General features: G+C 29.4%; 2 protein-coding genes across 3 annotated transcripts; both read right to left on the minus strand.

The window, feature by feature from the left end:
* Positions 1-189: 189 nt before the first annotated feature.
* Positions 190-8,261, minus strand: LOC135136237 (uncharacterized). 2 transcript variants are annotated; one of them, XM_064065435.1, is made up of 5 exons: positions 7,984-8,261; positions 2,743-2,777; positions 843-942; positions 529-689; positions 190-472 (listed from the first exon to the last, which is right to left on the minus strand). In XM_064065435.1, the coding sequence occupies exons 1-5, from the start codon at positions 8,039-8,041 to the stop codon at positions 224-226; spliced, it is 603 nt and encodes a 200-aa protein (XP_063921505.1). In that variant the 5' UTR covers positions 8,042-8,261; the 3' UTR covers positions 190-223. The 2 variants fall into 2 exon arrangements, with proteins under 2 accessions (XP_063921505.1, XP_063921504.1); XM_064065434.1 differs by having other exon boundaries at positions 529-695; positions 7,984-8,254.
* A 367-nt stretch (positions 8,262-8,628) lies between these two features.
* On the minus strand, positions 8,629-22,229 carry LOC135136238 (DET1- and DDB1-associated protein 1). Its single transcript, XM_064065436.1, has 4 exons — positions 21,917-22,229; positions 21,723-21,861; positions 21,594-21,655; positions 8,629-10,435 (listed from the first exon to the last, which is right to left on the minus strand). Exons 1-4 carry the CDS (start codon positions 21,917-21,919, stop codon positions 10,346-10,348), a joined length of 294 nt encoding a protein of 97 aa, XP_063921506.1. The 5' UTR covers positions 21,920-22,229; the 3' UTR covers positions 8,629-10,345.
* Between the last annotated feature and the right edge of the window lie 1,276 nt (positions 22,230-23,505).

The raw sequence follows: 23,505 nt of genomic DNA on the forward strand, positions 1-23,505 counted from the left end.
TTTCAATGCTGAGAACAATAAGACTGTAGTAAACTTATTTAACCTTCGGATAAGGATATGTTTGTTAATCGTGAATAACATTAAGGCCATCTCTGCACTGCATTTTTAAGTCACAGATGACAAGATAACAAAATTTACATAAATCAATTAAAATCATTCAATCGGGACGTAAAAAATATTTCGTCAATATGTTATTTTAGTATCTTTATTTAAAACTACATTATCAAGCGGTTTTAATAAACCATCTCGAACTTAAAAATGTCACATTTTTCAAATTGTCTTGATGTGTCCAGTATTTTAATATACGCAAATCTCTCTCCAGAGATAAATTCTTCTTGCTTTTAACACTGCTTTGTTTAGGCGCTATTACTGATACAGCAACATATGTTTTTGGATTATTATCAAGAATATTAGACTTTCCAGTTACTTTTTGATAGACAAATGTTTTAGAATAAATACTGTATCCGTTAGCCTAAAACGTACAAATAAATTCGTAATTAGTTGTATTTTCACATAGTTAAATTTTACCCAGTTGTGGAAAGGGGCCCATTGACCAGTTGTATTCATCTGACTGAAATTTTGACTTTTGGTATTAGTAGCATGTTTTCTAATTAAAAAACGTGCTTTTTCTTTGTACTCTTGTCGGAGGTCCAATATTCTTTGAGGCAACATATTGCTGTTGAGATTTCCTGAAACTTAAAATAACGTAATAAGCGTATACAAAATTATATAAAACAGACAAATGAAAACAAAAACCCGCATTTTCGTATTTGTAAATATTACAGTAACAGCACTTCGAAAATTTTATTCTACAATTTTTAATTAAAATATGTGCCACAAACCTAATAGTTTTTCGATTTTGTTCCAATAATTGGGGTAAGTAGCAATTTTTATCATCAACTCCAAAAGAAGTTCACCAGCGGCTGCGCTGAATTTTTGGTCCTGCAAAAACAAGTCAGTGATTAATAGGTAGGTATCGGTAATAGTGTTTAACAATACTAGCATGGTAATAGTTAAGTATTTACTTGGCTTTGGCGTGATAATATAATTTTTTGTACTGCTTTTATTTAAATTATTTTTTTTAAGAAATACTAATTTTAGTAATATCTCTGGTAATATTACCAGTCCAATGTTCGTATTTAGGTTGGCATTAGCCTCGTCACTAATAAGTGTCAAATGTCAAACGTTTACTATTAAAAAAGATGAGCGAAGCCTCAAATGTAGTTAATAAAAGGGAGGAAGCCTTTATTTAACGAAAATTGATCTTAACGACGCCAACCCGTGTAAATTTAATTCATTGTTTGTAAATTCACAGTCCATGTTAGGATTTTAATCGTTAACTGGTTCTAACACATCATTTACGGCAGTTAAATTAACAAAATTCATAATCTCGTGAACTGGCAGAGGGTTAAAATAATTTCTTCCCTTAGTTATGATCGTCATCATCATTACATCACCGAGGCATTTCCTGGCAACATTAAAAATTACATTACCGAGGCATTTCCTCGCAACGCTAAATATTATATCACCGAGACGCTTATTTCTCGCAACGCTGACTGGATATTTTTGTGTTTATTTATCATGTGTTTTGTTTGGGGTAAACAGTTCACGATATAAATTCTCAAAACAAATTGTTATAAGTAATCAATCACTTGAATCAATGCAGCATTTAACGCAATGTAAATTCTTTGTTTGAATCGTTGATAAAGTGTGGCAAATATTATCTCATGTAAATTTGTTAGCTTTGCAATTTTCACCTCATACAATTTTTCTCTATCTCACAATTTAAATTGAACGTAAACTCTTTTTTTGTTTTTTTATCTTTGCTAGTTTTTGTTTTATAAATATTTTGTTGATGGATGTTTCTTTGCATCGTATAAATTATCTGATGTCCAATTTTAATCTCACATAAGAGTTATTTGTTGTCTAAAATTTCACAAGATTGTATGGCGAATTTAAATGTTTATTGCTCATTTTAAAACTTTGACACTTGTTCAGTTGTAGTTTAATATCAGAGTTATAAAAATTGAACATTTAAATGGAATTGAGGTTAAATAACACCGAAACACATGGTGGAAGTGGAGTGTGCGGTTCCTAGTCGAGCTGGCGGGATTTATCGCGCCACCTGCACAAAAGATTCAGGTTAGAATAGAATTCAGGCTTGTCCTTAATAGATAATTGTTTTGCGGAGGCTTGCGATAAATACAATCACCGTCGTGGGGGAGAACAGCCACGACCGGGGGCCCCAAACTCCGCTCGTGCTACAACGCCCCAATGAGTATTTTTATTGTTCTCTAGAATGAAATTGACATAGTCGATCTACATTGAAGTACCTTTAGAAGAGAAAGAAAATGAAAATCATAAAAAAGAGCGGTCTATAGCCAAAGAAAATAATAATAAAATGCATGAAAAGCATGAAAAATAATAAAAATGCTAAAGAGAAGATCAACAATTGATCAGATATTTATTCTGCAAAACGACAGCTATGCTCAAGAGCTGGAATTAAAAGATAAATATTTATCGATTGTAAGCAAGCATACGATTCAATAACACGGATTCATAAACCACAAGTATAGAACTATATACTTTTTAAAACTGAAATAAAATTTACGACTGAAAAATTGGAATTATTTGTTTTGTTGTAAACTATTTTATACCTATGTATATAAATTACTAGCTTCGATACTGTATGTTTTCTCTTCATGTGTCAGATTAAAATGTTTGCTAAGTGTAAAAACTCACCTTATGCAATGAATCTTTCGTTTCTGTTAAAACCACTGAAATAAAAATTCAAAAGTTAATTAAATCAATTCTCTGTTCGTAAATATTAAATAGGTATGTAAGTTGTTGTAACTGTGTATGTAATTAAATCACATTGTTTTATGAATGTTAATCAGACGTATACTATGCCAAAAAACGCCGCATCATCATGTCAAAAATGCTATTGCTGTTATTGGATCAGATTTATATTTTCTGTTACACCTCATTTTTGTAATAAACTTGCTGTGATATAAAATAAACCCAAAGCGAAACCAAGAACAGCGACCATATTTTTAACACGATGACACGAGTTTTTTGGTATAGTGTACCTGTAAGTTTATTTCACTTAAATTTCGGAGTCGCATAAATGCATATACTGTAAATTTAGTTGGTTATTTTTTGTAGAAGATTCATATTTTTTAACGAATTATATTATGAAATTATCAAAGTTAGGCACAGCTGAAGTGATGGGCAATCTCCCAGACAAATATTAAAAGCGACGGCGCTACGTAAGGCGATAAATTTGGCTGGCCGACTGTGCAGTCTCAACCACGTCACAACCTCAGTGGCGTTTGACGCAAATCAGGGTTTATCTAATCAAGATCATCACGAAAATTGTGATACTGACTAGTCATTGTTAATTCTTCTGAACTTCCCTCGTTTCTGAAGTACAAGTCCAACAAATCCAGCTTCTTTGAAAAATTATAAAATTAGATTTTGCGATGTTTGTTTTGTGATAACCGCCATAAATAAAAAGGCATAAATAACAACCCCGCAGTCTCTGCGCCGTGCGCGCGCAAATTGCAAGGTAAATAAAGATTACCAACGGGAAAAAATAGCATCTCAGCAGTAATAACAAGCTTTAATTTTAAGTGCTTGTATACATCGGAAGAATATCACATAGAAATTTGTTGGATTTGGACGGGTTTGTCGTCTCAAAGCAGGAACTATGTAGAATTATTTCTAATTAAGGCACAGTCGAACAGAATGTTCTGATATTATTATTATTACTATATCTCGTATTAAGTAAATTAATTGCACACAGTATAAATAGAATAGCGGAAGAAGTACGAAATCAATTTCCATTGGTAACTGAATTAATTAATACTATGAAAAAAGTTTCTGTTAAGGCTCCTTTAAGAGTACAACAAGTGTATAAAGATACACTACCAGATGTACCATTGCCTCCTAAACCTTTACACGATGAGGTACATGGATTGACGCAGTTTTATTTTATTTCAAATGTTCCTGTGAGATGATAATTAGAAGAACAAAAAGTACCCCTGAATGAATCCGTACAGCTAATAGAAAATAAAAAAATATATATCAATAAAGCACAAGGTCCTATTGCTCAAACAATCTCAAAAAAAACCAGGCGCTACATTTTTTAACTTTCTGTTGTCGATTTTTCAGTTTCTCGATTTTTATTTCTTCAGTTTTTTCAGGTTTCAATGTTATCATTTTTAGATTTGACAGTTTCTCGTTTTTTAGATTTTTCCATTTTAAGATATTTTTATTTTTTCATTTTTCAATTGTTTTTTTTTATTTACTGATTGTTGATTTTTTCGTTATCCGATTTTTTTCGGTATTTCATTTTTTTTATTGTTCAATATTCAATTTTTTTTCAATTTTTCAGTTTTCGATTTTTTAATTTTACAGTTTTTCGATGTTTATTTTGACATTCTTCAACTTTTGAATTTAAGAATTTGTCGATTTTTCTATTTCTAGAAAATTTTGTTTTCCGTATTTTTCTATTTCTCGATTTTTAATTAATCAGTTTTTCGATTTTACTGTTTCTTTTTTCAATTTTCCCAATTTTCACTTATTTTTTCAATTATCGAAGTTTTCAGTTTCTCAAGTTTTAAGATTACAATTTTGAAATTTCTCGGTGTTTCAAGTTTCGTTTTTTCTATTTTTGATTTTCAATTTTGCAATTGTTCGATTCTTCCGTTTTTTAAATTTTCAGTGTTTTCATTTTTAAGGTTACAATTTTTCCTTTTGAAATTGTTGACCTCTTAATTATTCGATTTTGAGTTTCTTTATTTTTGCAGTTCTTCGATTTCTCAATTTTTAAATTGTTCGGTTTTTCAATGTTTCTTTTTCGATTTTTCAGTTTTTACATTTTTCGATTTTTTAGTTTTTCGATTTTCATTATGATTTTTATTTTTTAGTAAAATTTTTGTTATGTTTCGACTTTTTAATTTGCAGATATTTTAATTTTGCGATTTTCCAAGTTGCTTTCTAATTTTTCGATTTTCCATCATTTTACAATTTTTTGTTTTTTCGATTTCTAAATTTTTAAGGTTTCAGTGTTACAAATTTTCGATTTTACGTTTTTATTTTTTTTTTAAATTTACAATTTTGTAATTGTTTAATTTTTAAATTTCCCGATTTTTACTTTTTTCAAATAATTATTATTAGGATTTTTTTCAAATGTACAATTCTTGGCTTTTCAATTAACCGATTTTTCAGTTTCTGTATTTTTTCAAATCTTCGATTTCTCGGTTTTTCAGTGTTTTGTCTTTTCGATGTAACAATTTTTCAATTTTTCCATGTTTCTTTTTTACAATTGCTTGGTTTTTTAGTTTTTCGGTTTTCATTTTAAAATTTTTGGATTTTGAAGTTACTTTTTTTTGTATTTTTGATTGTTTAATTTATAGAATTTTTAGTTTTTCACTTTCTCGAGGGTTTTTAGGTTTCAATATTACAATTTTTCGATTTTTCAATTATCCAATTCAATTTCTTAATTGTTTCATTTTTCGATTTTTGAATTTTTCGATATTTCAAGTTTCATTTTAAAATCTTTGGATTTTGAAATTAAAAATTTTTGTATTTTTGATTATTTAATTTATACAAATTTTTGTTTTTCCTTTTCTCAATTTTTCAATTTCTCGATTTTTAATTAGACAGGGTTTTCAGATTTCTATATTACAATTTCTCGATTTTTCAGTTGTTTTGTCAATTATGCACTTTTTAGTTTCTCATTTTTTCGGTTTTTTCAATTTTTCTTTATCTTATCAATTCTTCGACTTCTCAATTTTTAAAATTTTTTGATTTTTCAATTTGATAATTTTTACACGTTTCATCAATGTTACAATTTTCCGATTTTTAAATTTTTAAATTTTTCAAAATTTCGGTTTGAATAAATTTGTCTTTTTGTTGAAGAATTAAAAAATGAAACATCGAGAAAATAAAGAATTAAAAATTGAGAATTTGAATTTTTTTGTTGATTTTTTCAGTTTCTCGATTGGTAATTATTTTGTTTTTTGGTGTTTCAGTGTTACAATTTTTCGGTTTTTCAAAAGTTCAGTTTGAATAATTTGCCCTTTCGTTGAACAATAAAAAAATGAAAAATCGATAATTTGAAAAATATTATATCGAAAAATTGCAGAATTGTTGCGTTTTGTCGATTTTTCAATTTCTCGATTTTTAATTATTGCATTTTTTAATATTTCGGTGCTACAGTTATTCCATTTTGCAAAATTTTATTTTAATTAAAATTGGAAATCAAGAACTTGAAAACTTTAAAACTGAAAAATTCAAAAATTGTTTGGTTTTTCGATTTTTAATGTTTCAATTTCGGGATTTTTTATTTTTTCATTTTTCCAATTTTTCAATTACCGATTTTGCAGTTGTATTTTTAATTTTTCAATGTTTTTATAATTTTTCAATTTTTCGGTGTCCCGATTTTTTAGTTTCTCAATTTTCATTTTGAAATTTTTGGATTTTTCATTTTAAAATCTTTGTATTCTTCATTGTTTCAAGGATACAATTTTCCAATATTTTAGTTTTGATAAATTAGTTCTTTTGCTGAAAAATAAAAAAACACGAAATTGAAAAATTAAAAAAGTTTAAAACTCAAAAAATTGTAAAATCGGAGAACAATAAGATCTGTCGATACAAAATATAGTTTTTCAGTGTATAAATATATTTTAAGTGATCGAAGACATTCATTTAAAATGGAAAATCTAGAAAAACATTATAATAAATGTAAATATGTAATAAAATTTTTCAAGAGAGTAACTAGTTACTCAATAAAATAGCTAGTTAATAGAGTACCTAACAGAATATACCGACATAGTTAGTTTTAATTTGTAAATGTGTAGTTTAAGTCCAAATATGTATTATCTAAGTTGTAAGTGTTGCAAGAAATAAAATATTAATGTGTAAAAAAAGTAATTTTTCTTGCATATTTTAGCAATTTTTTGCATATAATGCCAAATTTCTCTGCATATAATTCCGACCTTTAGTTATTAAGATCCACTTATCTTCAAAGGCTGTTAAGATTTATCACTAATATGTATTGTGCAGTCACATATTTTAGGTAGGTACATTCTGAATATTGATAAAAATATTATATTGTCACATTTTCATAATTTCACTTTTTTTTGTCGTTGATTATAATGAAAATATCGAAACAATTACAACACTGTAAGACATTTCTACTAGGTATGCTAAAAAAACAGATACCACCGTATTTTGTGAAAGAGTTGATTGTTATTTCCGGAAAACTTGACAGTCTAATTATTCTTTGGATCAAAAAAAGCGTAAATTTTCAAATCATTTAATTTGAAGTGCAACAAGTTAATGCCAACCTAAATGATCCGTAACGTTTATGTTACTATGTTGTCATGCTAAAAACTACTACTAAATAAACAATTTTCCACTTTTAAACTTATAATATTTTTTATCTACATACATTAAGTTCTACTTTAACCAAAAATGTACACCAGCAATTAAAAACGAAAAACAATGTTTCTTTTGACTCTTCGGGGAATAATGTATAAAATGTGTGATATCAAATTATTTTAAAGAGATAATTTTTGTTTTATTTGTACTGGATCTATGTAGTTTTAAATTTTTTTGAAATTATTATTGCTTTTTTTTTAATAGATGCAACAGTTAGTTCACCATAAGTCAAAATCATATTAAAAACGAATTTTGAAATAGTTTTTACTTTAAAATTGTACTTGTCAGATATGACACATGTTTGATGTTATTGTATGTCTTAATAATTTCGTTTAAAACAAAGGACGTTATCATTTTCAGCAAAACCGGAGGGCTAGAACTGAATTTATAATGTTCCCAAAATTTTAAAACTGGTTTCTACAATCTTTTGTGATAAAACACCTGTATATTTAAGAATAGTATACTCATGCTCAGAAAATGTATGAGTAAAAAGACATTGGTCTGACAACATTGTGGAGTGAAATGTTAATTTACCTGAAACTAAAACGATGAAAATGATGTAAAATATGAGTAATCCAAACTTGAAACGCATATTCTTTATTAAAAAGGAGACATGTAGTTTTCTTTGACATAATTCTTGAATTTCAATAATATAAAAGCTTTTTCATTGTTAACTTTTAAATCACATCACTGATAATCACCACAATAAGGTGTGAATTCGCCGTAGACAGCTGGACCCTCGAACCTGCGCACATTCCATACGTTTTCAGGATCGAACCATTTCAGCTTATTAGAAAAAGTAAAACTGACTGAATTCAAGACGTTTTTAAATAAAACACAATATGTATCTCATGTTAATTAATCTTTTTAACTAAAAATTAACAAAATTATTACGTTATTTTTCTTACAGTAAATAATAAGAAATATTGCTTGATAGGTATTGATTGAACTTGTAATATGGTCTATAAAGCCTGTTTTAGAGAATATGTCAACCGAATGACAGGGCGGTCCGCAATTTTTTGGAAACAACTGTATGGACAAAGTTTCTATAAGTGATTATAGGGTCAAAGTAGGAAACGTGCCGCCTATCACTTTACATGAACTTGACTAAATGCCACGAGCATCTATATGACTGGTCGCCTAAACTCTTCATATCTTATTAAAAATAAAACTAATTCATTATAATAAAAACAAACAAATTTATTGCGGTTAAACATCACAGTAAATGTTGAAAATGTTCAGCATTTTGTTCATTTCTTTTTAATTTCAAAAATGTTCGTCAATGCTTTGGATCCATCGTTCAAGTTCATGTTGCAACAGGAACTCCTGACTGCTGAGACAATCTTGTCAAAGAGTCGTCTCAAATCAGCAACTTCCTCAGATACTGAATAGATTCCAAGAGATTTCCCTTTAACGATGTTTCTTGAATTTGCAAATCAGGGAATTTGGCCAGAAATTCTTGCCTACAGGCGGTTACAGAATACATCCAGAAAAGCTGAAAGAGTCATGTTTTTTACATATATGGCACCAGTCGAAAGCGCGGCATCAGGCACTTTTTCAAACTAACTTTATTAAAAGGTTATTGTTTACACAAAATGAACCATATTCGAGGCCACGGTGCATCACTGTAATTAGTGTTAAGACAGTTAACTATCAATTGTCTAATCTGAAATAGTGTGAAATTTTAACTATAGCATCAACACTTGTTATTTTTATTTTATGGTTTGTAAATTCACAGTTCATGTTAATTATTCCTTCTTCTAATACAAGTGAACAACAGTATTGTACATTTTCATGTAAAACACGTATTTTATTCAGGCTCAATTAATTTTTTTATCTTTATCTTCTCAAATGAATTTTTTTCCAGTGTAGAGCTGGCCCGTCAAAGCTCTACTCTACAATTGAAATTACAAAAACTTTGATCAACCCCCAAAAAAATCGCTGCTTACCCAAAATTAAAGACTCCTTCTTTTCATCTTTCACTGAAGAAAGACGTCTCCTTAACGACCTATATAATCACATCACACAAGTAATGGAAATTAGGAATAAAGAATACATTTATATGCAATAAAAATTAAAAAATATGCAGTAGTATATGCAATGTGTGTTAGCCACAGCTATATCCAAAATAAAAATTATTTCATCGGAAGCAATAACAATAAAAAAGGGTACAAATGTTTCTGCAGAAAAAGACACAGAAATAAAACTGTTTTACAAATATTATGTGCAAAAATTACATTTCTACAGTGTCTTTTTCTAAATTTTTCGGACTAAATGCTGACATATTTCATGCAGTATTTTTCAAAAATGTTACAAATTTCACCTAGAAAATTTTATTTTTGATAAACTGTGTTAAAACATATACGTTCATAAAAAACAATCAAATCAATGTGTCTAAAAGATATCTTATTTTTGACAAGTAAAATACAATAAAAGAACTGAATTTAGTTTTTATAAAAAAAAAATACTAAAATTGAATATAACGATACAATAAGTCTCTCTTTTGATGTAATATGATTAATATAGAAATGGTCGCGAAGAGCCAAGGAGGTAGAATGACAAGATGGAGCATGCCTCATTGTACTAATGTTAAAAATTTGCCGGCAAAAAGAGCTATTTACCCTTTCCGTACTGCACTCATAGATAGTAAAACTGCTTTTATATTCTACCTTACGAAATTATTGTTGTATGTTATGCCCAGTACCCGGCATTCCACCTCCATGCAAAGGACATTTCAGAAAAAAATTCCGAGAAGACTTCAAAATGCGACTGCGTAAGAGATACATATTATAAACTTTCATGTCTTCAATATTATATTCGAAACGAAATTAACAAGCTGAACGTACATCTATATATTATGATTAAAATTACAGAAATCTTAAAAAAAGATCTTAACCTATGGCATGGTGGATGTACTATATTCTAATCTGGCTCTTTTTCTTATAGGTTCCTCATTTTCATGCAGAAGGTCCCTTTTCTTCGCGTTCTGTAACAAAGTAAGTTATATTATAACTTTACACTTTAAAAAAACAAAAAAAATTGGTCTAAAGAGTTTAGACAGTACTTCCCTCGCTGTCGGAAACTTGACGATTGCATGCCTATTGTGTTTTTTTCTCATTACATTTTTGTAGTGGGAATTTAAAAAAATTGCGATGACGTCATCAACATTTTTGCAAGGACACGTATATCAGTTGGGATAGATGTAGTGTAATACTAAGAATAAAATTATTGTATTCCCAAATTTTCGGGAAAATGAATTGGGTCGTTTTGAATATTGATTTTTTATAATCAATAAAATAACGAAACAATTTACTCACGTATACGGCAACTGAAAATCGTTTATGTATAAACATTCTTAATTTAAGATGACAAGCGTAACAGCATACGTGAGAGTCAAACAGAGAAACTGTAAACAAAACGACCGTCGGTTTTATTGCTTCGACTTCCGCTTATTATATAAAACATTGGGTTTTATTTTAATTCTTGACGGTGAAATTCACAATTGGTTGATTATAAACATGTCTATTTCACATTCGCGGAACCAAGTGAGCGCATAAATCAAATGCAGGTCTGTAATGTTAAAGTCGATGTAAATAAGCGTGCTACCCTTATGTTTCAACCGAGTTTTTCCTTTAACAAATTTTGTGTCTACCAAATTGGGTTGGTTGGGGTGTAATACTAATAATAAGTGTTGCCTTTAATTTAATCAATAAAATAAATTGACTTCATTAATTTTTTTGAACCACCTCTTAAGAAAATCTAAAAAATATGAATGGAATGATAAATCACAAGTACAAACTCATCATATTTTTTGCATTTTAGATAGGATTTATTCAGCAAAATTTAAGGGTGACGTCATCAATTTTTTTAGGAGGGATGAACAAATACATTTTGAACAAAAGTTTACCATGCTTATAATAACTTTAAAATATTCCCAAGATTTCAAAGCATTCGGTTTTGTAATTCCTGATTAAATCGATAAAATAAATTCACGCCTTCATTAATTTTTTTGAGTCACCCTGCATATGCAAATCCAAAAATATGAATGGAATGATAAATCACAAGTACAGACTCATCATATTTTGTACATTTTAGATACGATTTATTCGGCAAACTTTTGAGCTGACGTCATCAGTTTTTTGTAGAAGATAACCAAATATATTTTGATTAAAAATTTATTATGCTCTTTATAACCTTAAAACATATGCAAGATTTCAAAGCATTCGGTTTTGTAGTTCCTGATTAAATCAATAAAATAAATTTACGCATTCATTAATTTTTTTGAGTCACCCTGTATATGCAAATCGAAAAAATTTGAATGGAATGATAAATCACAAGAAGAAACTCACCATATTTTGTACATTTTAGATAGGATTTATTCAGCAAAATTTTGTGGTGACGTCATAAATTTTTTAGGGGGGACGACCAAATACGTTTTGATCAAAAATTTACTATGCTTATGATAATTTTAAAATATCTTCAAGATTTCGAAGCATTCGGTTTTGTAGTTCCTGAGTAAATCAGTAAAATAAATTTACGCTTTCATTTATTTTCTTGAATCACCCTGTATATGCAAATCCAAAAAATATGAATGGAGTGATAGATCACAAGTACAGACTGATCATATTTTGTACATTTTAGATATGATTTATTCGGCAAATTTTCGAGCTGACGTCCTCAAGTTTTTGGAGGGAATAAGCAAATATTTTTTGACTAAACATTTATTATGCTCTTTATAACCTTAAAACATCTGCAAGATGTCAGAGCATTCCGTTTTGTAGTTCCTGATTAAATCAATAAAATATATTTACGCATTCATTAATTTTTTTGAGTCACTCTGTATATGCAAATCCAAAAAATATGAATGGAGTGATAAATGACAAGTACAGACTCATCATATTTTGTACATTTTAGATATGATTTATTCCACAAACTTTTGAGCTGACGTCATCAAGTTTTTGGAGGGGATAAGCAAATATTTTTTGACTAAAGATTTATGATGCTCTTTATAGCCTTAAAACATCTGCAACATTTCAAAGCATTCTGGTTAGCAGATTAAAAATTAAATTTCAAAATGTTGTTTTATAATTTTGATTTTTTTTCCAAAAATCTGGACGTTTCGGGTAAAAACTGAATTCGGAGTCGTAAACTACATGTGTAGGACTATGTTATTTTATACAATTGAAAACCCATTTACTATGTACAATTTTGAAGTGACGTCATCGCATTAGTGGTGGGGATGATTAGACAAATTTTGGTTAGCGTTTTACCATCTACATGATATTCTTAATATAGACTGCAAACTATAAACAACATTAAAAACGATTTGGATAAAAAATTAGTTTTTCCTAGAGAAATCAGAAAAAAAAGTTTAATCATGAAGAGAGATTTTGTGAAAAATGATGACTTAGGAAACATTTCAGATAAAGATATACAAAGCACCGTAGAATCAGCTTTACGGGATTGTCTGCGTGACATTGAAGATTTAGGAATGAAAGTGATAGATTTCAACTATGTATTTTTGCCTCCGTGTAAAGACAATGAATGCAATGACGAAGTTGAAGATGAAATGTTTAGTGAAGAACAGTGCGATCACATTGAAAATTACAACAATTCTCAAATAGCCATGAAACGTAACTGTTTTCAAAGTTTGGAAAACGATCCAGTTGGCCAAGATGAAGATTTACTGAATGATCTTTGCACAATTTCGTACGAATTTAAGAAATTTGACAGAGACGTACACCTTAGAAGTTTAGATAGTGACGATAATTGTGTTGAGAAAGGTGATCTAATCAGAATGCGCTTAGATAATACAACAAAAGTTATAAAAAAGTCTTCACTTTGCTGGCTGTTAGACAATGAAAAGGATCGCGTCAGTGTGGATCGTCTCGAAAGATTTATTCAAAATAAGAAATGTAATAGTAGTAGAGTTAACTCAGAAACAGATACCTGCCTTCAACATAAAGATGCATCTCAAATTCAAAAACCAGTCCAAATTGGAAAACAAAAAAGACGCTATAATATATCAAGTGACTCATCTGATTTAGACAACCCAAGTAGTATCGAATATGATGAATTGATGACAGCACGGACACCGAAAGTTTGAATTCTTCCAATTATTCTGATGATTTGAATCCTCGTTTGAATCTCAAGGCTGATCGTTTTAAACCAGACTTAAATATAGGCGATGATATTATAGTACAATTAACAACTCAAAAACAAAACAAAAAATGTTACATTGGTAAAGTGTTATCACTTAACCCTATTTTTTGTGATTTTTTGAAAAGGAATCCAAAAATTCCGGATGCTTTTATGTTTCCGGACATTAAAGATCAGGGGGAGATCCAAGAAAATAAATATATAATGAAACTACCTCCACCTCAGGTACTCAGAAGAGGCAGTTCAGTTAAAATAAATTATTGAAAAAATATTTTATTTAATTCTAGTTTTTTTTAAGTGATGTGATTAAAATTTGTGATAATGTAACCTCAACCTGGGTCGAGATTTGTACAAGTTGTGCAAAATTCTAGGTGCCCATAAACACTTTTAAAGGGGAAAATTACCTCTGAAAATTTATCAAGTCGGGTTATCCACTCCTTTATTGTGCAAAAAAAATTCTTACGTGTTAAATTTTGCATTTCAAAAGTTTTTTTTCTAATATGCTTCATTTGAAAGTTGTGAACAAAAAATTAAAAGTGTTATCATCTGTATTTATGGGTAGCTAGAATTTAGCACAGTTTTTTACTTCGACATCATTTACAGTATATACATAAATCTCGACTCAGGTTATGGGGTAAGTATTTTTTAAGAAGTTGTTTTATTTTGTGATATTTTGTTATGATTCAACAGAAATGCTTTACTTTTATGTTTAGAGTTACCGTTTTTTTTTTTAACATTTAATAAAATAAATGAAACTACTTGTTTTTTCTGTTTATGCTACCATAATAAATGAATAAAGCCAATTTTTAAAAAGTAATGACTTAAGTTATTATTATAAGTTTGATTTAGTACGTCAAACTTTAACATGATCTTATATGCACAACACAGAGATGAACCTAATAGAATGATTTTGGACTATTTGGTATTCATTAATTACCTCTGTGAACGTATGAGACAATCGTTGTTGCCTTATGAGTCACTGATAAGTAAAAACTGCTGACGTAACTAAAAATATCCTTGGCCTTCTGTACTTTTAATTTCGTAAAGTCAAAAGCAAAATTTCAAAATATAATTTATTAAAAAATTAATAATAATATATAATTTATTAAATCTTTGAGTGATTTAAACGAACTAATTTGTACACACCAGACATTTTTAATTTCAAAATTAAAATAGACCATAAGATTTTCTGACTGAATGTCCAAAAAATCTAGAATATTGCATATGTCCACTTTTAGAACAAACATTTGAACCAAGAAAGTGTAAAATTCGAATGTATACTTACTCTACTGATTTAGACATCTAAAACCTCGATTTCAGAGTAGCGTTCTTTTTGTAAGTAAAATCAGATTTTTTTTCTTAAACATTTCAGTTTGTTGCTTAGCAGCACAATACATTTTATTTATTTATTTTTTTCGTCTAAAGGGAAAGCACTTCAGCTTACCTAGTCACCGTACGTTAGTAAACACTTGGTAAAAAATTGGTCTAAAGAGTTTAGACAGTACTTCCCTCGCTGTCGGAAACTTGACGACTGCATGGCTATTGTGTTTTTTTCTCATTACATTTTTGTAGTGGGAATTTAAAAAAAATTGCGATGACGTCATCAACATTTTTGCAAGGACACGTATATCAACTGGGATAGATGTAGTGTAATAACTAAGAATAAAATTATTGTATTCCCAAATTTTCGGGAAAATGAATTGGGTCGTTTTGAATATTGATTTTTTATAATCAATAATATAACGAAACAATTTACTCACGTATACGGCAACTGAAAATCGTTTATGTATAAACATTCTTAATTTAAGATGACAAGCGTAACAGCATACGTGAGAGTCAAACAAAGAAACTGTAAACAAAACGACCATCGGTTTTATTGCTTCGACTTCCGCTTATTATATAAAACATTGGGTTTTATTTTAATTCTTGATGGTGAAATTCAGAATTGGTTGATTATAAACATGTCTATTTCACATTCGCGGAACCAAGTGAACAAATGCAGGTCTGTAATGTTAAAGTCGATGTAAATAAGGGATGCTACCCTTATGTTTCAACCGAGTTTTTCCTTTAACAAATTTTTTGTCTACCAAATTGGGTTGGTTGGGGTGTAATACTAATAATAAGTGTTGCCTTTAATTTAATCAATAAAATAAATTGACTTCATTAATTTTTTTGAACCACCTCTTAAGAAAATCTAAAAAATATGAATGGAATGATAAATCACAAGTACAAACTCATCATATTTTTTGCATTTTAGATAGGATTTATTCAGCAAAATTTAAGGGTGACGTCATCAATTTTTTTAGGAGGGATGAACAAATACATTTTGAACAAAAGTTTAGCATGCTTATAATAACTTTAAAATATTCCCAAGATTTCAAAGCATTCGGTTTTCTAATTCCTGATTAAATCGATAAAATAAATTCACGCCTTCATTAATTTTTTGAGTCACCCTGCATATGCAAATCCAAAAATATGATTGGAATGATAAATCACAAGTACAGACTCATCATATTTTGTACATTTTAGATACGATTTATTCGGCAAACTTTTGAGCTGACGTCATCAGTTTTTTGTAGAAGATAACCAAATATATTTTGACTAAAAATTTATTATGCTCTTTATAACCTTAAAACATCTGCAAGATTTCAAAGCATTCGGTTTTGTAGTTCCTGATTAAATCAATAAAATAAATTTACGCATTCATTAATTTTTTTGAGTCACCCTGTATATGCAAATCGAAAAAATTTGAATGGAATGATAAATCACAAGAAGAGACTCACCATATTTTGTACATTTTAGATAGGATTTATTCAGCAAAATTTTGTGGTGACGTCATAAATTTTTTAGAGGGGACGACCAAATACGTTTTGATCAAAAATTTACCATGCTTATGATAATTTTAAAATATCTTCAAGATTTCGAAGCATTCGGTTTTGTAGTTCCTGAGTAAATCAGTAAAATAAATTTACGCTTTCATTTATTTTCTTGAATCACCCTGTATATGCAAATCCAAAAAATATGAATGGAGTAATAGATCACAAGTACAGACTGATCATATTTTGTACATTTTAGATATGATTTATTCGGCAAATTTTCGAGCTGACGTCATCAAGTTTTTGGAGGGGATAAGCAAATATACTTTGACTAAACATTTATTATGCTCTTTATAACCTTAAAACATCTGCAAGATGTCAGAGCATTCCGTTTTGTAGTTCCTGATTAAATCAATAAAATATATTTACGCATTCATTAATTTTTTTGAGTCACTCTGTATATGCAAATCCAAAAAATATGAATGGAGTGATAAATGACAAGTACAGACTCATCATATTTTGTACATTTTAGATATGATTTATTCCACAAACTTTTGAGCTGACGTCATCAAGTTTTTGGAGGGGATAAGCAAATATTTTTTGACTAAAGATTTATGATGCTCTTTATAGCCTTAAAACATCTGCAACATTTCAAAGCATTCTGGTTAGCAGATTAAAAATTAAATTTCAAAATGTTGTTTTATAATTTTGATTTTTTTTCCAAAAATCTGGACGTTTCGGGTGAAAAGTCGATTCGGAGTTGTAAACTGTGTAGGACTATGTTATTTTATACAATTGAAAACCCATTTACTATGTACAATTTTGAAGTGACGTCATCGCATTAGTAGTGGGGATGATTAGACAAATTTTGGTTAGCGTTTTACCATCTACATGATATTCTTAATATAAGTACAAAATTTCACAACAATCGGTCGAGTACTTTCGGAGATTATCTGTCTAATAAAAATCCGGGACAACAGACGGACAGACGGACGGACAGACGGACAGACAGACGGAAATGGGAGACCTATTTCTTCGTCTTCTAGGGGTCATGAAAGATCGAGAAAACGTAAAAGTAGAGAGTCGGCCGACGGACTCGATTACAATACTTCCTTTGCTTACGCTCGGGAAGTAAAAATTGGAGATGAATCCTCTCTTGTTTTGGAGATCACATTATACCAAATTCTTAAGTCAATGGGTTATAAACACAGGGAAGTAAATGGTCGCAAAATTCTATGTGAACAAAAACATGTCGTTGCAGCAAAAATTACTTTTTTGAGAACATATTTACAGTTTCTAAATTCTTGTGAAAATTTGACTTTCGTGTATTTGGATGAAACATGGATCCATCAAAATCGAGGGGAAACCGCAGAGGAAATCAATTGTACACGCTAGAGGAAATCAAAGGAAATCACAGGAAATCAAAAAGGGAATCAGAGGAAATCAACGAGAAATCAAGAGGAAATCAATGAGAAATTAACAAGAAATCAACAAGAAAACAAAGGAAATCCAAAATCATCATAGCAAATCCAGCTAAACTAGATATTTTCTAGAACTAATAAACGTAACATGTACGACGTAAGTCATAGCATTCATCATAAGAAGGAAAATATCAATTTAATCTTAAAAGTGGAGATTAAATAACCTTTTAAGGGCATAATGATGGAAAATTCCAGTATAATATCATTAACTGACAGCATGATATTTCAGCTTGACAAATATTAAAGTTGTAGTTAATATTGCTTTATACCTACAAACTAAATTTATAATTTCACCCCAAATTAGTTTTTAAAAATTGAGTTTGTGATATGAGGTACCAAATTCATTAAGTTCAGGTCGTGCAAAAATCTTACTGATGATATGTTCTTGCCTTGGAAGTTTAGCTCTCAAACTTGTGAGAGTATGTTTAGAAGCCTTAGATCAATGACCTCAACTTTTACCACAATTGTTAATTTTAGTATAAGAGATATGTTGCATCGAAGTGACAGACTGCAAACTATAAACAACATTAAAAACGATTTGGATAATTGATAATCTCATGAAGAGAGATTTTGTGAAAAATGATGACTTAGGCAACATTTCAGATAAAGATATACAAAGCACCGTAGAATCAGCTTTACGGGATTGTCTGCGTGACACTGAAGATTTAGGAATGAAAGTGATTGATTTCAACTATGTATTTTTGCCTCCGTGTAAAGACAATGAATGCAATGACGAAGTTGAAGATGAAATGTTTAGTGAAGAACAGTGCGATCACATTGAAAATTACAAAAATTCTCAAATAGCCATGAAACGTAACTGTTTTCAAAGTTTGGAAAACGATCCAGTTGACCAAGATGAAGATTTATTGAATGATCTTTGCACAATTTCGTACGAATCTAAGAAATTTGACAGAGACATACACCTTAGAAGTTTTGATAGTGACGATAATTTTGTTGAGAAAGGTGATCTAGTCAGAATACGCTTAGATTATACAACAAAAGTTATAAAAAAGTCCTCACTTTGCTGGCTGTTAGACAATGAAAAGTATCGCGTCAGTGTGGATCGTCTCAAAAGATTTATTCAAAATGAGAAATGTAATAGTAGTAGAGTTAACTCAGAAACAGATACCTGCCTTCAACATAAAGATGCATCTCAAATTCAAAAACCAGTCCAAATTGGAAAACAAAAAAGACGTTATAATATATCAAGTGATTCATCTAATGTAGACAACCCAAGTAGTATCGAATATGATGACAGCACGGACACCGAAAGTTTGAATTCTTCCAATTATTCTGATGATTTGAATCCTCGTTTGAATCTCAAGGCTGAAAATAGTAAAACTGATCGCTCTAAACCAGACTTAAATATAGACGATTATATTATAGTACAATTAACAACTCAAAAACAAAACAAAAAATATTACATTGGTAAAGTGTTATCACTTAACCCTATTTTTGCGATTTTTTGAAAAGGAATCCAAAAATTCCGGATGCTTTTATGTTTCCGGACATTAAAGATCAGGGGGAGATCCAAGAAAATGAATATATAATGAAACTACCTCCACCTCAGGCACTCAGAAGAGGCAGTTTAGTTTTTGGAAAAAAATTATTGAAAAAATATTTGATCTAATTCTAGTTTTTTTTTTAAGTGATGTGATTAAAATTTGTGATAATGTAACCTCAACTTGGGTCGAGATTTGTACAAGTATATATCGTAGAGAATACTAAAGTAAGAAACCGTGCAAAATTCTAGCTGCCCATGAACACTTTTAAAGGGGAAAATTACCTCTGAAAATTTATCAAGTCGCGTTATCCACTCCTTTATTGTGCAAAAAAAAAAAATCTTACGTGTTAAATTTTGCATTTCAAAAGTTTTTTTTCTAATATGCTTCATTTGAAAGTTGTGAACAAATTAAAAGTGCTATCATCTGTATTTATGAGTAGCTAGAATTTAGCAGTTTTTTACTTCAACATCATCTACATTATATACACAAATCTCAACCCAGGTTATGGGGTAAGTATTTTTTAAGAAGTTGTTTTATTTTGTGATATTTTCTTATGATCCAATAGAAATGCTTTACTTTTATGTTTAGAGTTACCGTTTTTTTTAACATTTAATAAAATAAATGAAACTACTTGTTTTTTCTGTTTATGCTACCATACCTAATAAATGAATAAACCCAATTTTTAAAAAGTAATGACTTAAGTTATTATTATAAGTTTGATTTAGTAGGTCAAACTTTAACATGATCTTGTATGCACAACACAGAGATGAACATAACAGAATGATTTTGGACTATTTGGTATTCATTAATTACCTCTGTGAACGTATGAGCCAATCGTTGTTGCCTTATGAGTCACTGATAAGTAAAAACTGCTGACGTAACTAAAAATATCCTTGGCCTTATGTATTTTTAATTTCGTAAAGTCAAAAGCAAAATTTCAAAATATAATTTATTAAAAAATTAATAATAATATATAATATCATTTATTAAATCTTTGAGTGATTTAAACGAACTAATTTGTACACAGCAGACATTTTTAATTTCAAAATTAAAATAGACGATAAGGTTTTCTGACTGAATGTGCAAAAAAACTAGAATATTGCATATGTCCACTTTTAGAACAAACATTTGACCCAAGAAAGTGTAAAATTCGAACGTATTACTTACTCTATTGATTTAGACATCTAAAACCTCGATTTCAGAGTAGCGTTCTTTTTGTAAGTAAAATCAGATTTTTTTTCTTAAACATTTCAGTTTGTTGCTTAGCAGCACAATACATTTTTTTTATTTATTTTTTTCGTCTAAAGGGAAAGCACTTCAGCTTACCTAGTCACCGTACGTTAGTAAACACTTGGTAAAAAAAGGTTTAAATTCAAAAGACAACAATTTTACCAACCCTTTTAGTAATCTTAGAAAAGTGAAAAAAGAAGTTGGAAAATATGGAAATCAGCTATTCACAAAGGTCGAAATTTCCATTTCTAAGAAGAGTGGGCGAGCAGAACGAACTGATGATTGAGAATTAAAATGAGATGCTAAATGTAGCATGCGACAATAGTTGTATGTAGAACCCCCCTTCATATAAACACAATGTTTAAGTGAAATTTTAGTGTTTGTTCCTGACATATGAAATAAACACTTACAAAAAGCAGAATAACTGTTTTAAATAGCGTAAAGTTTTATATGGATACCATTAACTTGGTCATTGCTACTGAAAACTGAAAGTATCGGCAACAATGTTTATATTTCTGGCATATTTTTTAACCTTTAATTTAATGAAACATAACCTAATGAAAAAAGTTCAGGGAATTTTTATTCTTCTGCATCGAATACCAACAAACTCACTAAATTTTCATGGCCAACCCTACTATATAAAGATCGTGAACCGATAATAGTGTTAACTCAAGCTGGGCTGAAATTATAGCCTTATTATTATACACTGCCCTTTGCAAACATCATTTTACACTTTATGGATTATAATAACTTAAAAATTTTGCTGGACTTTTTTGATGTTATAACCTTTGATACTTAGTACTGTATTTTCCCACAACACAAAGATAAGCAATAAATAGACAATAGTCATCTCCTATTGACCTTATCTTTAATAGCCCAAGGTATTAATGCTTCATTATTAAGCACCTCATAAAATCAATATAATTCTGGCATGCTTTTACAAACTGTCTCACCTTTTTATCCCAATGGGTTTGCATGTATTTAAGTAATATACTTGTTTTTTCTGTTACTATTACTAGAAAAGAGAAATAACAAATTAATACAAATAATCAAATACGTTAAATACAAAACTAATAACTTACTTTGTTCTGAAGGAAAATCCTTTGTTGGTATATATACCGACGGCCGTCTCAGTGGAGATCTGGAGTTACTGTCAATATGAAACTTGGTAAAATTATTTTCGTTATACGAAGGAAGTCCTTTTAAAAATTCTGCTACAGACTGGAAACAATGTGTTCGATCAGTATCTTGTTTACCAAATAGCCAACAAACTCACCATGTTTTTTTCAACTAACAAGTGTTCTACGGTAGCAATTGTCCAATACAACTAATTAAACGAATAAAAAAACACCATAGCCAGAATCACATCATGTACTTATTGTATTTTTTAATTTCTACCTCTACTATTATTATGGTTAAAACTACATGACATACTTTGGACGATGTAACCACTAAATAATTAAACAATAACAGGTAATGACAACTGCAGAATGGCACAGAGGCAAAAAAATCACCAACAACCCCCGTGAACACCCCAAAAACTAACTTTTACCAACTGTCAATTATTATCATAACCATAAACCTGTGACCATGTGACCATGCGGTCTTATTAATCAAAACTGTGGACCACAAACGTATAAAGAATATAGACGCGACAATACTCAAAAAAACATTCAAAATCAATACAAGAGTAAAGTCGCAGACAAAACTTAGTGACAAAATCGAAAATCCACCAATACAAACACGTGAAAACAGGTAAAGTTATGTTTTGTTTAATATATATATTGATAAAAAACACAAATCACGTGGTTTGAATAGACTTTTTGCACTATTAAAATGGCCGCCGATTCAATCAAGTGAAAAAAATTGTGATATTTGTTCACACTCGAATTTAAGTTAGCAATAATGAACCTTTTATAAGTACTTTTTAAACGATAGAGGCTAATTAACTGAATATTTTTGGTACATATTTAGATGATTTTACATATTTTGTTTAACTAAGAATTAATTCTTTATTTGTGTTTTATACTAGCAAAACGTCTTAAGCTAAGAATATTGTTCAAATCGTAATAACCCAATGGATTCTTTTCGGGAAAATGTTTTGGAAACACTGTTCTATTTTGTATGAATGTTTAAATGCTTTTATGACAATTTTTGTGGTTGTTTTCGATACAAAAATCGAAACCTTAAAAAATCGTAAAACCGAAACATTGAAAAATCGAAATATCGAAGATCTGAAAATCGAAAAATGAAACATCAGAAAATCGAAAAAATGTGAAATTCAAAAATCTAAAATTCAAAAACCGAATAACGAAAAATCGAAACTCCCAAATTTAAAAAATCGGATAATTAAAAAATCGAAAAATCAAAAGATAGAGAAATCGTGGAGTCCAAAAGTCGAACAATTCAGAAACCGAAATAGGCCAAAATCGAAAAACCGAAAAATTAAAAATTATAAGAACAATTTATATATTGAGAAATTGACAATCAAAATATCGAAAAAGCCAAATCTCGATATATCTAGAAATCAAAATACTTAAAAATTCGAAAAATTGAAAAATTGAGAGATTGATCAAAAGAACGACAAATCGAAAAGTGATGAAGTCGAAAAATCGAAAAATAGAGAAATCCACAAACAAGAAGTTAAAAGTTGAAAAAATGGAAAAGCGGAAAAATCAAAAAACGAAAAAATGGAAAACTAGAAAAACTGAGAAACCGAAATAGGCCAAAACAAAAAATTGAAAAACTGATGAATCGAAAATCTGAACAATTAAATCTCGATAAATCGGGAAAGAAAATTTAACAAATTGAAAAATTGAAAAACAGAACGTCTAAAACCAGGAAGTCGAAAAATCGAAAGATTAA

Source organism: Zophobas morio, unplaced genomic scaffold (genome assembly GCF_036711695.1).
Source record: "Zophobas morio isolate AGI-343-1 ecotype UQ-CSIRO unplaced genomic scaffold, CSIRO_AGI_Zmor_V1 ptg000026l, whole genome shotgun sequence".
Classification (NCBI taxonomy): Eukaryota; Metazoa; Arthropoda; class Insecta; order Coleoptera; family Tenebrionidae; genus Zophobas; species Zophobas morio.

Bases quoted from the DNA above. Each gene is read 5' to 3' on its own strand.
- LOC135136237 (XM_064065434.1), bottom strand. From the start codon at position 8,041: ATGCGTTTCAAGTTTGGATTACTCATATTTTACATCATTTTCATCGTT. The intron at 943-2,742 runs GTGAGTTTTTAC...TTGTTTTTGCAG, and splicing joins CGAAAGATTCATTGCATAAG to GACCAAAAATTCAGCGCAGC. The intron at 473-528 runs GTAAAATTTAAC...TGTACGTTTTAG, and splicing joins GGGCCCCTTTCCACAACTGG to GCTAACGGATACAGTATTTA.
- LOC135136238 (XM_064065436.1), bottom strand. The intron at 21,656-21,722 runs GTAAGTTATTAG...TCTCTTTTCTAG, and splicing joins GGATTTTCCTTCAGAACAAA to TAATAGTAACAGAAAAAACA. The intron at 10,436-21,593 runs GTGAGACAGTTT...ACTTTGTTACAG, and splicing joins AAACCCATTGGGATAAAAAG to AACGCGAAGAAAAGGGACCT.